The 12,059-nt window shown below is 38.1% G+C and overlaps 2 protein-coding genes and 1 long non-coding RNA gene across 3 annotated transcripts; 2 read left to right on the forward strand and 1 right to left on the reverse strand.

The window, feature by feature from the left end:
- Positions 1 to 32: 32 nt before the first annotated feature.
- On the forward strand, positions 33 to 4,449 carry LOC137718687 (uncharacterized). The gene is made up of 11 exons (XM_068458234.2): positions 33 to 885; positions 977 to 1,031; positions 1,120 to 1,219; positions 1,315 to 1,471; positions 1,903 to 1,956; positions 2,043 to 2,182; positions 2,342 to 2,948; positions 3,127 to 3,238; positions 3,353 to 3,402; positions 3,547 to 3,684; positions 3,882 to 4,449. Exons 1-11 carry the CDS (start codon positions 223 to 225, stop codon positions 4,257 to 4,259), a joined length of 2,454 nt encoding a protein of 817 aa, XP_068314335.2. The 5' UTR covers positions 33 to 222; the 3' UTR covers positions 4,260 to 4,449.
- On the reverse strand, positions 3,426 to 4,038 carry LOC148695352 (uncharacterized). Its single transcript, XR_015965765.1, has 2 exons — positions 3,901 to 4,038; positions 3,426 to 3,772 (listed from the first exon to the last, which is right to left on the reverse strand). It is a non-coding gene; the product is annotated as an uncharacterized LOC148695352 (long non-coding RNA).
- Positions 4,450 to 9,125: 4,676 nt separating the features above from the next.
- LOC148695353 (uncharacterized) lies at positions 9,126 to 11,398 on the forward strand. Its single transcript, XM_088699266.1, has 6 exons — positions 9,126 to 9,163; positions 9,323 to 9,929; positions 10,116 to 10,227; positions 10,342 to 10,391; positions 10,536 to 10,673; positions 10,871 to 11,398. Exons 1-6 carry the CDS (start codon positions 9,126 to 9,128, stop codon positions 11,246 to 11,248), a joined length of 1,323 nt encoding a protein of 440 aa, XP_088555392.1. The 3' UTR covers positions 11,249 to 11,398.
- The last annotated feature ends 661 nt before the right edge of the window (positions 11,399 to 12,059 follow it).

Genomic DNA, 12,059 nt, shown 5'->3' on the forward strand with positions numbered 1-12,059 from the left:
GAAAAATCCCACGGTCGTGACATAAAGAGCAGATAAATTTGGCGGCACTGACAAATCCCCAAAAGAAATTTAAATAATTTGGCGCTTAAACATCTCTGCCCTTTTTCTGTTTTCTCCTCAGGTATTGGATCAGATCCGCCCCAAAAATTCATAATCTTATAGAACCCTAAACCCTAATTTAATTTTTCTTCACCCATTACGCCGAGGAATTCAATTGCAGAGATGGACAGCGACGATGACTTCGAGCTGCTGTCACTGGAGGCTGCTCCTCCGGTCCGCGAAACGAAGCTGAAGCGCTTAAAGAAAGCACTTAGGGTTTCCGAAGAGCCTCCCGTCCACGAATCCGAGAGCGGCCCAGTGAATCATTCTGAATTCGAAGCTCTAAGCTTGGGGGAATCAAATGAGCTGTCGAGGTTAGGGTTGGGATCGGAAGGTTTGGGCGGCGAAGGGGATTCCAATTCCGGGTTTCACGGTTTGGGCGGTGGTGAAGGTGAAATGAATTCTGGTTCCGACGGCTTGGGCGGTGGTGAAGGTGAAATGAGTTCTGGTTCCGACGGCTTGGGCGGTGGAGGTGAAATCGATTCCGGGTTTGATGGTTTGGGCGGTGAAAGTGAAATGAAGTCAAATTTTGATGGTTTGGGTGGCGGTGAAGACGGCAATGGAGCTAAGAGGGTTTTGGATTTTGATTCTGTGGAAGAGGAGTTTGTTGAAGAAGGCAAAGATCGAAACTGGGAGATGCCGGAAGGAAGTGGGGATGTGAGGGTAGAAGAGACGGATAAGAAAAGGTGTAGTTCTGATGGCTTTGAGGAAGAAGATAACAAGAAGAAGAGCAAGAGGGCCAAGAGCGAAGCTGCGGCTGTCAAGGGCAAGAGAACGACTGAAAAAGTATTGCGGAATTTGGCGTTGCATTCAGTAAAATTGGTTTGAAATTAATTTATACTGTTCTGCTTAGTCCTAAATTATTCTGATTTTGTAGGAAAGACAAGAGCATCTGAAGCAACTGCATGCTGAATCTCAGAGACTTTTGCGAGGTACAAACAAAGTGATGCTAATTATATAGTTAATTTGCCATGCATAGTCTTACTTGTGTCTTATTCGATATCATCTTCCCCGTGTTAGAAACCAGAGATGCAGCATTTAAACCCATACCGCTTGTTCAGAAGCCGATATCTTCAGTTCTGGAGAAGATTCGGAAAAGGAAACTGGAGGTTTCACGAAAGTTGGTATTCTATTTATAACTGTAGATATGTTCGTAGGGTCTTAGTGTTTATTTAAATAGTTAATAGTTCGTTGTTGGTCTTTTGAGTGTTGCAGATGTAGTAATACAGGAGATTATAAGGTACTGAAAGCGGCAACTGAGGAGCCAATTGCATCTCAGACCGAAAAGGGGTATAGTGCAAATGAGGTGTGCAAAGATGGGTCTAATGATAAGGAGAAGCACTCAAGCGGTGAAAATGTTCCTTCTGGGACGGTAAATCGAATTCGAGTTTCTTGATCAATTTTGTTTTTATAGATATAAAAGTGCATTCCACTTAGTGGGAAAAAGCTTTGTTGTTGTTGTTGTAGATGTAAAAGTGCATTGACCGAGTGTTTCTTCTTAACAACAAATAATGGGATAGGGATGTATGCATCCATGGATTTGAGTAATGAGCTACTTTTTATAATACTAACGCAAACAAAATTTTGTGATTTGGAAAGAGCTAGTGCTACGGTTTTCAATGTGGAAAAAGAGGGCTTTTTAATTGGTAATCCAAGAACAATATTGTTATCATTTCAATCCTTCTTATGTTATACCTGAAGTAGTCTTAAAATATTCTTTCTGTCAAACCCTTCAGATAGTCTTTTACATTAAGTTGAGACAGACTTGAGATTCAGTAAATGGATGTATTTGTTGAACTGCAGGATGTTGACGAGGAACCCAAACAAACATTTCGAGCACCTATTGATGATACTCAGGTTCTTTTACATTTCAACCAGATTTGTCATTATTCTAGAAGATTTTGTATTTGAGCATAACTATTTCACCTTGTGCATTGTTGTAGGACCTGTTTTTTGATTCCCAGACTACTGACTCCAAGGATGATCTGCCAAATGATGATCCCAAAAGTCCGATGGAAGAGGTTTTTGCAGCGCCCATACTTGCAATGAACTTAAAACTTGACTCTGCTCCTCCTGATGATGTGTAAGTGTTACTTGTTTTTGTCTTCATATCTTGTAAAGGTGAAGCACTCAAGTAGTTTGTGTCATTGTTGCATTCAACTGTTTCCTAAAATTAATTGAGTTGGATACTGTTTGTTTTAAAATTTCTGGTAAATGGACAACGATACTTCTCTCTTTGTAGTTCTTCTGATGAAGAGGACTACAATGACAAAGAAAATATTGCTCCTCGTTCTCCTGAAGTGGCTGACGTGCCTTCATCTCCAATTGGTGATCCTGTCAAAGCTTTTGTGGACGATGAAGCTGAGGAAGAAGATGATAGTGATCATGACCTACATCGGTTCGAAGATACTGACGAAGATGAGGATGATGGAGACACTGCAGAGCTTAATGATATGATAGCAACTGGATATGAAGAAAGGCCAGTTGATGATGAAAGACGGAATGAACTCCATCAAAAGTGGCTCGAGCAACAGGATGCCTCTGGAACAGAAAAACTTATGCAGAAGCTGAAGTTTGGTTCTAAAGGGAAAAAAACAGCGTTGGTTGAAGAGAAAGATACAGATGGACAGGAAGATGAAGAGTTTGGTGATGAAAATGCAGAAGATAAAGAGCTTGGTGATGACGATGCAGCAGAAGATTCAGCACCAGCAAATGCTGTGCGAATGAACTTACGAGAAATAAAGCAAATGATGCCTCTACTGTATACTGATAACGATGATGTATACTTATCATCTGACGATGATGAGACAGAAAAGAGACTATCTAAACAGTGCCTGTCTGAGAAAGCTGTGAGTTCTTATCGGTTTATTGAATGCGTCTTCAAATTTAGGTCCACTATACCTTATGACGGTGGAGTATTTTCATTGTTTAAATCATTTATCCATGCTAACGTTCTTTAACTGCATTTGATGTCATTTTTTCTGTACATATTCTTTTAACTTACAAGAACATTTTGATTTGAAACAGGAAATGCAGGCTACCTTCTTGTCACCAGCAGAGGATGAGAGTTCAAGAGAAGTTTTTGGTCATATAAAGAAACTGAATATTGCGTCTGATACTAAGAAGGCCAAAGCCCCTTGTAAGATCTGTTATTTATCATATATTGCCGTTGTGTAAATTTTTTCCGTGTAGTCTGCTGATTTCATTTTGATTTTAACTCGATCGTTATCTGTCATATTGTTTTATTTTGCAGCCTTCCCCAATATGCTGCTCGCTGGAGGAGACAGAAGCATATCATCAAAGGTAACTTGATATAGAAGTAGATGCAACATGAATATTATCTTGCTATTTCGGAACAGCACAAAGAAACAAAAGCCCTGGTGTTTTAGCCAAGTTTTTGTGAGACATGCCATTTGATCACAACTCTGTTATTGGTAAATTTTGCAGTCATCCTTCTTAGGTCGGGGGCCAAGTCATTCTCTGCCCTCATCCAGTAAGCATGGACTGAGCACAGTTCGTTCTTTCATCTTAGTACGAGGTGACAGCAATAGTAGGAGCTCAATGTCGGAGGATTCTTCAGACACGGTAGCGCATCTCGATCTTATTGTATGGTTATTCTGAAAGTTGCACTAGGTATGTTTAGCAGTTTGGTTTTCTTCTGCTGATCAAGAATCTGTAAGATATCAATGAGAAATGGGAAATAGTAGGAATAACTTGTTACGCCAAACCATGACTTTTTATCGAAAACTGAAAATATCAACTGGTAATGGACTGAAATGCAGATACAGAAGGAGATTCTACCGAAAAAGACTACTGCAGCCAAGCCTAGCAAGTCCAAGGCAAAGTTTGGTACTCAGAAATCATCACCTGACATGGTATCAACTGAAGCTGTTGCGAATACAGAAACATTGGTTGAAGCCGGTGCACAGATAGACAGATCAGCCGGAGCTGGTGCGCAGGTGGAGGCATCAGCTGAAGCTGGTATGGGGACAAACACATCAGCTGGATCTTCGTTACTCACGGTATTAAGGCAGCCTTCCTTGTCATCAAGGCGATGCACCGGGGAGATTACTGTTGACCAAATCGAATCCGTCTTAGCTTCATTGGAAGACGGAAGGAAATCGAAGCGGGCGAACGGACGTGTATACAGAAGAACCTAGTGTGTGGATTAGAAACATTGATCCTGAATGGTGTTCAAGTAAAATGAAAGACGTTGTGATTGCCTCTTGTTCTTAGTTCATTCACAACCATACACGTCATTAAATGTTAAAAGTACGAGTCTGGTTGACTTGATTTTAAGCTGGTTTGACCCAATATGAGAGGTTAAAGATTTTGATTTTGAAAGCAAAAGTGCTTGAAAGTCTTCGGTAAATTCTATTGGAACTCCGAGGTTTTGGATTTCAAGCAGGAAAGATCCTTCCAAAAATTCTTCCAACCCTAGCTTGAGCTAAAAAAAAGTTAAACAAGCTAGAGTGATATTCGATTTGACTCAGCTTGTTTACAGATCTAGTTCTGAAAACACATAATTATCTTTCCACAATTATCATTAATAAGGATAATAACTAAAATAATAAACCTGCATGTATTTTTTACGAAGAAGAAACTTCAGTTTCAAACTTCAGCTTAGCCAAAGTAGCTAGAGCAGTGTGCTCCTTTTTTGCGCCAAAGTTTGAATCCCCGTCCTCGTATCATATGTCCCAAAAAAAAAAAACATTAAGTTCCCCCTTTGCTTGTGAGCTAATCATATTTTTTAATTAGTTGCTAAATTAGGGTTTAGGGGTCTTGATGGAATCCTAGGAAAACTTTAATTTTGAGGATGTTGGTGTCTTATCAGTCGAAAAATCACGAAAACATGCATGCAGAGGTTAATAATGGCGGCGGAGGCGGAGGCGGATAATCTAGAAGAGGAGAGAAAGAAATCACCACTCTACCGCGTGCTACCGTGAAGACTTGTTCGATGCCGTCGAACGATATCAGGTGCTTATTATTTACTAGAAAAGTGCATCAGAGATTGCTCGATCAGCGGACTCAACATACCCATCCGTTGATGACTGTCTGTCCCTGTCCAATTCCAATGTATCCAAATGGGGAAGGAGGAAGAGGTGCTGATTCCAAGTTCTAGCGCTAGCTAGGAAGGTGGTGCTTGCAACGCGAATTGCGGAAACTTGTTCGCAGTCAGTCTCGCGTCATTGACTCTGGACTTCGCAAGCGCAAACTCCCATCTCTTAGTCAAAAAGTTATATCGAAGTTTATTTCTTGAAACGAATGGATTTAAAGTTCATATGCTAGTACGAATATATCAAGGTTATGCTTCGTCTTCTGGATGAGAGATTCTTTCATGCAATCTAAAATTGACGTCACCGTCCAGTAAATATTTGATATGGATTCAAATATTTAATGGATGGTGACATGACAGACATCAATTTTAGTGGAGCTTCTTTGAATCGGTATCAAAGACTCATTGATGAGTCATCATACTGTCCACTAAAATTGCTTGCCCCCATTTATGGAGCACATGTTGCAAATGACATACACATCCATGATATAACCCCAAGAAGCTCACCACAGCTACACACATGGTAACAAGAACAAGAATAGTTATTCTGGAATTAACAATACTCAAGGGGAAGATATGATGACTTAGATGAACTAGATGATGAATATTGGCCTAATGATGGATGCGACTAAAGCATGCGGAAGCATGGTGGATGGTGACAAGTCAAGACGTGACAAGCAAACATGAGGAAACGTATAATAGTAATTGATATGTTGTAAATTAAGGAATCTCATTTAGAGTATTGTAAGGTAAAGTTAATTGTGATGTAAGGATGTTCCTCCTTATCTTATGTAAGTAATGGACAAAAGAGGAATATGTCTTTTGTCCCCTGATAGTTTTACGTGAGGTTCGGGAGAGTTCTTCCTCGGCCTATAAATATGTGTGTATAATTTGTAAGAAGATAGACTTAAATAGAAATTAGTTCTTTATATAAACTTCTCCTGAGTGAATATCCTTATTTGAGTCATCCCTAGTAAAGATCCTTAAATTGATGAAATGTAAAATCTCTCTATTTGGATTTAGTTGACCTGGGACTCGGTCAACAACACCAAGAATTGGTGTCCAAAATCTAAATTCAATTTAGGAAACATGTGGTGTGAGTAGAATGATTCTAACTTATAAAGAATGTTGTAAAAGTTCTCATAATCGATTGGAAAACTGTGGGTTATATAATAACTCACAATTTTTTGTGATATTTTTAGTTTTAGGAAATATTTTGCGTCAGAGTTAAGGAAATTATTGGAAGACCTTTGGATGTGATCCTACCATTTATTAGGTCCTGAAATATTTTTTTATTGATTTTTAAAGTTGAAAAATAGAAAAATATCTTTAAATTTAGATTCTAAATCGTTGATTTCAAGTGTTTAATATGAATTATAATAGATTTTGCACATAAAAATATATTTTGAAGAATAAGAATATGATAGTTTGTTGTTATGGTAAGAGAAATAAAAGAAAAATTAACCAAAAGAATAAATAAATAAAAAGGAAATAAAAAAACTGAAAAAGAAAAAAATTGAAGGGGAGAATCGGTTTGATGGTAGCGACTTGTCTCAAAGGAAGTCTCTAAATTCTAGCGACTTTTATCTAACATAGTCGCTCAAGTCTAGCGACTTTTTTCAGAGAAGGTCGCTCAATTATAGCGAATTTCCGGTGAAAGAATCGGTATGTATGTACCGATCGTATACTTTTTTTTTTCTTTTCTCTCTTTTCTTTCCATTGATTTTTTTTTCTTCCTACATTACTTTATTTAGATTCAAATACCTTTAGATTTAGGTTTATACTTATATTCTTGTTTTCAATTTTTTTAACATGGATTATAAGAAAAAATTTCATTGAAATATATTTTGTAGAATACGAAGATGATAGTTTGGTGTTGTGGTATGAGAAAAAAAAATTTAATAAAAACAAAACATAAAATAAATAAAGTTAATGGTTTAGGCGTAGAGTGATGCAATCCAAACTCATGCCCTCGGGAAGGCCCAAGGCACAGCAGAAGCAATAGAAGCCCATGAGGTTTAGGGTTTAGGGGTGTGTGAATAGTAACACCTTGAGTTCATGTGTTTAGGGGCGTGTTAATAATAACACCTTGAGTTCAAGTGTTTATGGGCGTGTTAATAATAGCACCCTGAGTTTAGCTTGTTTCAATGTTCGCGCACTTGAATTTTTCCCTTGCTGCAAGGTAGTGGAGATTTTTTTTTTTTTTTTTTTTTGGATTGTTGGGTGATCCAACATCCAAATTCAAACTTTTTATTTGAAAATATAATTTATAAATAAAATAGATATACAGTAAATGTAAGATCCCACATGGCCCAGGGGTGAGAATCATGTAAGCCTTATATGTATATTCCCATCTCTACCTAGCACGAGGCATTTTGGGAGCTCACTGGCTTTGGAGTTCATCGGAACTTCGAAGTTAAGCGAGTTCGCGCAAGAGCAATCCTAGGATGGGTGACCTACTAGGAAGTTGCTCGTGAGTTCCTAGAAACAAAACCGTGAGGTCATGGTCGGGGCCCAAAGCGGACAATATCGTGTTACGGTGGAGTCGAGCTCGGGATGTGGTGGGAGCCTGGGCGGGGATGTGACAATTTGGTATCAGAGCTAATCCCTGGCCGGAAGTGTGCCGATGAGGATGTCGGGCCCCTAAGTGGGGTGGATTGTAAGATCCCACATCGTCTAGGGTTGAGGATCCTGTAAGCCTTATATGTATATTCTTATCTTTACCTAGCACGAGGCCTTTTGGAAGCTCACTGGCTACAGAGTTCATCGGAACTTTAAAGTTAAGCGAGTTCGCGCGAGAGTAATCCCAGGATGGGTGACTTATTGGGAAGTTGCTCGTGAGTTCCTAGAAACAAAACCGTGAAGGCGTGGTCGGGGCCCAAAAAAACCCAACTTGCACCCCCCGCCATAAAAAATAAAAAAATAAAAAAAAACTTCCACACTCCACATTTTTCTCCCATTGTCAGCTACATTAATAGATTTCTTTTTTTATTTTGCTTGGAATAAGAAAAATACTTCAAATTAAATTACATTTTGCAATTTTATTTTTATGGTGTTGTTTTATAATAGTAGTCATAATGACAAGAAACTTTTCAATGTGCCCAGAACACGGGGTGATACACTCTATACAAGTTGTGAGATTCTTGTGTTAAAAAATTAATAACATATAAAATAAGATTTTTCACCACTTATATAATAACACATGGTATACCATTTGTATTACGGACACAAAGAAAAATTTTCTCCAAGATGACACCAAGCTCAATAAATTGGATGGATAGCTACATTTATTATGGTAGGTATGTGAAAAATGTGAGGAAATTTTAATTTGGTAATTGAAAACAACTTTTTAAATATATATACTAAGAACATAATCTTCTCAAGGTTTTGATCTAAAGAGTTACTTCTAGGTTCATCGTTTTCAGCGTAATGGTGCTTTTACAGAACCAAAAAAGGTCTAAGTTTCAAACCTTATGAAATTGAACCAAGAATTAAACACTATTTATAAAACTTCACCAATAAGTAGATACTATTCATGAAATTAGATCAATAAGTAGACATTATTTATGAAACTGGACCAATAAGTAGACATGATTCATGAAACTAAACCAATAAGTAGACACTATTTATGAAACTGGACAGATAAGTAGACATTATTTATGAAATGAAAACAAGAATTAGGCATTATTTCCAAAACTAAATCAATAGGTGGAAAATATTTATGAAATTGGAGTAAGAACTAGGTAATATTTATGAAACATAATCAAGAACTAAGCGCTATTTATGAAAGTAGACGAATAACTGGACACTATTTATGAAACTGAACCAAGAAAGAGACATTATTTATGAAACTGTATCAATTACTATACATTATTTATGAAACTGGATCCAATAACCAGACATTATTTATTAAACATGACCAAGAACTAGACACTATTTATGAAAGTGGACAAAAAATTGGGCACTATTTATGAACTTAAAACTTGACTCTGCTCCTCCTGATGATGTGTAAGCGTTACTTGTTTTTGTCTTCATATCTTGTAAAGGTGAAGCACTCAAGTAGTTTGTGTTATTGTTGCATTCAAATGTTTCCTAGAATGAATTGAGTTGGATACTGTTTGTTTTAAAAATTCTGGTAAATGGACAACGATACTTCTCTCTTTGTAGTTCTTCTGATGAAGAGGACTACAATGACAAAGAAAATATTGCTCCTCGTTCTCCTGAAGTGGCTGACGTGCCTTCATCTCCAATTGGTGATCCTGTCAAAGCTTTTGTGGACGATGAAGCTGAGGAAGAAGATGATAGTGATCATGACCTACATAGGTTCGAAGATACTGACGAAGATGAGGATGATGGAGACACTGCAGAGCTTAATGATATGATAGCAACTGGATATGAAGAAAGGCCAGTTGATGATGAAAGACGGAATGAACTCCATCAAAAGTGGCTCGAGCAACAGGATGCCTCTGGAACAGAAAAACTTATGCAGAAGCTGAAGTTTGGTTCTAAAGGGAAAAAAACAGCGTTGGTTGAAGAGAAAGATGCAGATGGACAGGAAGATGAAGAGTTTGGTGATGAAAATGCAGAAGATAAAGAGCTTGGTGATGACGATGCAGCAGAAGATTCAGCACCAGCAAATGCTGTGCGAATGAACTTACGAGAAATAAAGCAAATGATGCATCTACTGTATACCGATAACGATGATGCTTACTTGTCATCTGACGATGATGAGACAGAAAAGAGACTATCTAAACAGTGCCTGTCTGAGAAAGCTGTGAGTTCTTATTGGTTTATAACTTTATTGAATGCGTCTTCAAATTTAGGTCCACTATACCTTATGACGGTGGAGTATTTTCATTGTATAAATCATTTATCCATGCTAACGTTCTTTAACTGCATTTGATGTCATTTTTTATGTACATATTCTTTTAACTTACAAGAACATTTTGATTTGAAACAGGAAATGCAGGCTACCTTCTTGTCACCAGCAGAGGATGAGAGTTCAAGAGAAGTTTTTGGTCATATAAAGAAACTGAATATTGCGCCTGATACTAAGAAGGCCAAAGCCCCTTGTAAGATCTGTTATTTATCATATATTGCCGTTGTGTAAATTTTTTCCATGTAGTCTGCTGATTTCATTTTGATTTTAACTCGATCGTTATCTGTCATATTGTTTTATTTTGCAGCCTTCCCCAATATGCTGCTCGCTGGAGGAGGCAGAAGCATATCATCAAAGGTAACTTGATATAGAAGTAGATGCAACATGAATATTATCTTGCTATTTCGGAACAGCACAAAGAAACAAAAACCCTGGTGTTTTAGCCAAGTTTTTGTGAGACATGCCTTTTGATCACAACTCTGTTATTGGTAAATTTTGCAGTCATCCTTCTTAGGTCGGGGGCCAAGTCATTCTCTGCCCTCATCCAATAAGCATGGACTGAGCACAGTTCGTTCTTTCATCTTAGTACGAGGTGACAGCAATAGTAGGAGCTCAATGTCGGAGGATTCTTCAGACATGGTAGCGCATCTAGATCTTATTGTATGGTTATTCTGAAAGTTGCACTACGTATGTTTAGCAGTTTGGTTTTCTTCTGCTGATCAAGAATCTGTAAGATATCAATGACAAATGGGAAATAGTAGGAATAACTTGTTACGCCAAACCCTGACTTTTTATTGAAAACTGAAAATATCAACTGGTAATGGACTGAAATGCAGATACAGAAGGAGATTCTACCGAAAAAGACTACTGCAGCCAAGCTTAGCAAGTCCAAGGCAAAGTTTGGTACTCAGAAATCATCACCTGACACGGTATCAACTGAAGCTTTTGCGAATACAGAAACATTGGTTGAAGCCGGTGCACAGATAGACAGATCAGCTGGTGCTGGTGCGCAGGCGGAGGCATCAGCTGAAGCTGGTATGGGGACAAACACATCAGCTGGATCTTCGTTACTCACGGTATTAAGGCAGCCTTCCTTGTCATCAAGGCGATGCACCGGGGAGATTACTGTTGACCAAATCGAATCCGTCTTAGATTCATTGGAAGACGGAAGGAAATCAAAGCGGACGAACGGACGTGTATACAGAAGAACCTAATGTGCATAAGAAACATTGATCCTGAATGGTGTTCAAGTAAAATGAAAGACGTTGTGATTGCCTCTTGTTCTTAGTTCATTCACAATCATACGTGTATACGTGTCACGTTGTTAAATGTTAAAAGTACGAGGCTGGTTGACTCGATTTTAAGCTGGTTCGATGCAATGTGAGAGGTTAAAGTTTTTGATTCCAAAAGCAAAAGTTCTTGAAAGTCTTGGGTAAATTCTAGTGGAACTCCGAGGTTTTGGATTTCAAGTAGGAAAGATCCTTCCAAAAACCCTAGCTTGAGCTAAAAAAAAGTTAAACAAGCTAGAGTGATATTCGATTTGACTCGGCTTGTTTACATACCTATTTCTGAAAACACATAATTATCTTTCCACAATTATCATTAATAAGGATAATAACTAAAATAATAAACCCGCATGTATTCTTTACGAAGAAGAAACTTCAGCTTAGCCAAAGTGGCTAGAGCAGTGTGCTCCTTTTTTGCGCCAAAGTTTGAATCCCCGTCCTCGTATCATATGTCCCAAAAAAAAAAAAACATTAAGTTCCTCCTTTGCTTGTGAGCTAATCATATTTTTTTAATTAGTTGCTGAATTAGGGTTTAGGGGTCTTGATGGAATACTAGGAAAACTTTAATTTTGAGGATGTTGGTGTCTGATCAGTCGAAAAATCACGAGAACATGCATGCAGTGGTTAATAATGGTGGCGGAGGCGGAGGCGGAGGCGGATAATCTAGAAGAGGAGAGAAAGAAATCACCACTCTACCGCGTGCTACCGTGAAGACTTGTTCGATGCCGTCGAATGATAT

Source organism: Pyrus communis, chromosome 8 (assembly GCF_041283825.1).
Source record: "Pyrus communis isolate YQ-2024b chromosome 8, ASM4128382v1, whole genome shotgun sequence".
Taxonomy (NCBI): Eukaryota; Viridiplantae; Streptophyta; class Magnoliopsida; order Rosales; family Rosaceae; genus Pyrus; species Pyrus communis.

Excerpts from the sequence above, each read along its gene's own strand:
- LOC137718687 (XM_068458234.2), top strand. The coding sequence starts at position 223 with ATGGACAGCGACGATGACTTCGAGCTGCTGTCACTGGAGGCTGCTCCT. Across the intron at positions 2,949-3,126 it reads AGTGCCTGTCTGAGAAAGCT|GAAATGCAGGCTACCTTCTT; the intron begins GTGAGTTCTTAT and ends GATTTGAAACAG. Across the intron at positions 3,239-3,352 it reads TAAGAAGGCCAAAGCCCCTT|CCTTCCCCAATATGCTGCTC; the intron begins GTAAGATCTGTT and ends TTTATTTTGCAG.
- LOC148695353 (XM_088699266.1), top strand. The coding sequence starts at position 9,126 with ATGAACTTAAAACTTGACTCTGCTCCTCCTGATGATGT. Across the intron at positions 9,164-9,322 it reads TCTGCTCCTCCTGATGATGT|TTCTTCTGATGAAGAGGACT; the intron begins GTAAGCGTTACT and ends CTCTCTTTGTAG. Across the intron at positions 9,930-10,115 it reads AGTGCCTGTCTGAGAAAGCT|GAAATGCAGGCTACCTTCTT; the intron begins GTGAGTTCTTAT and ends GATTTGAAACAG.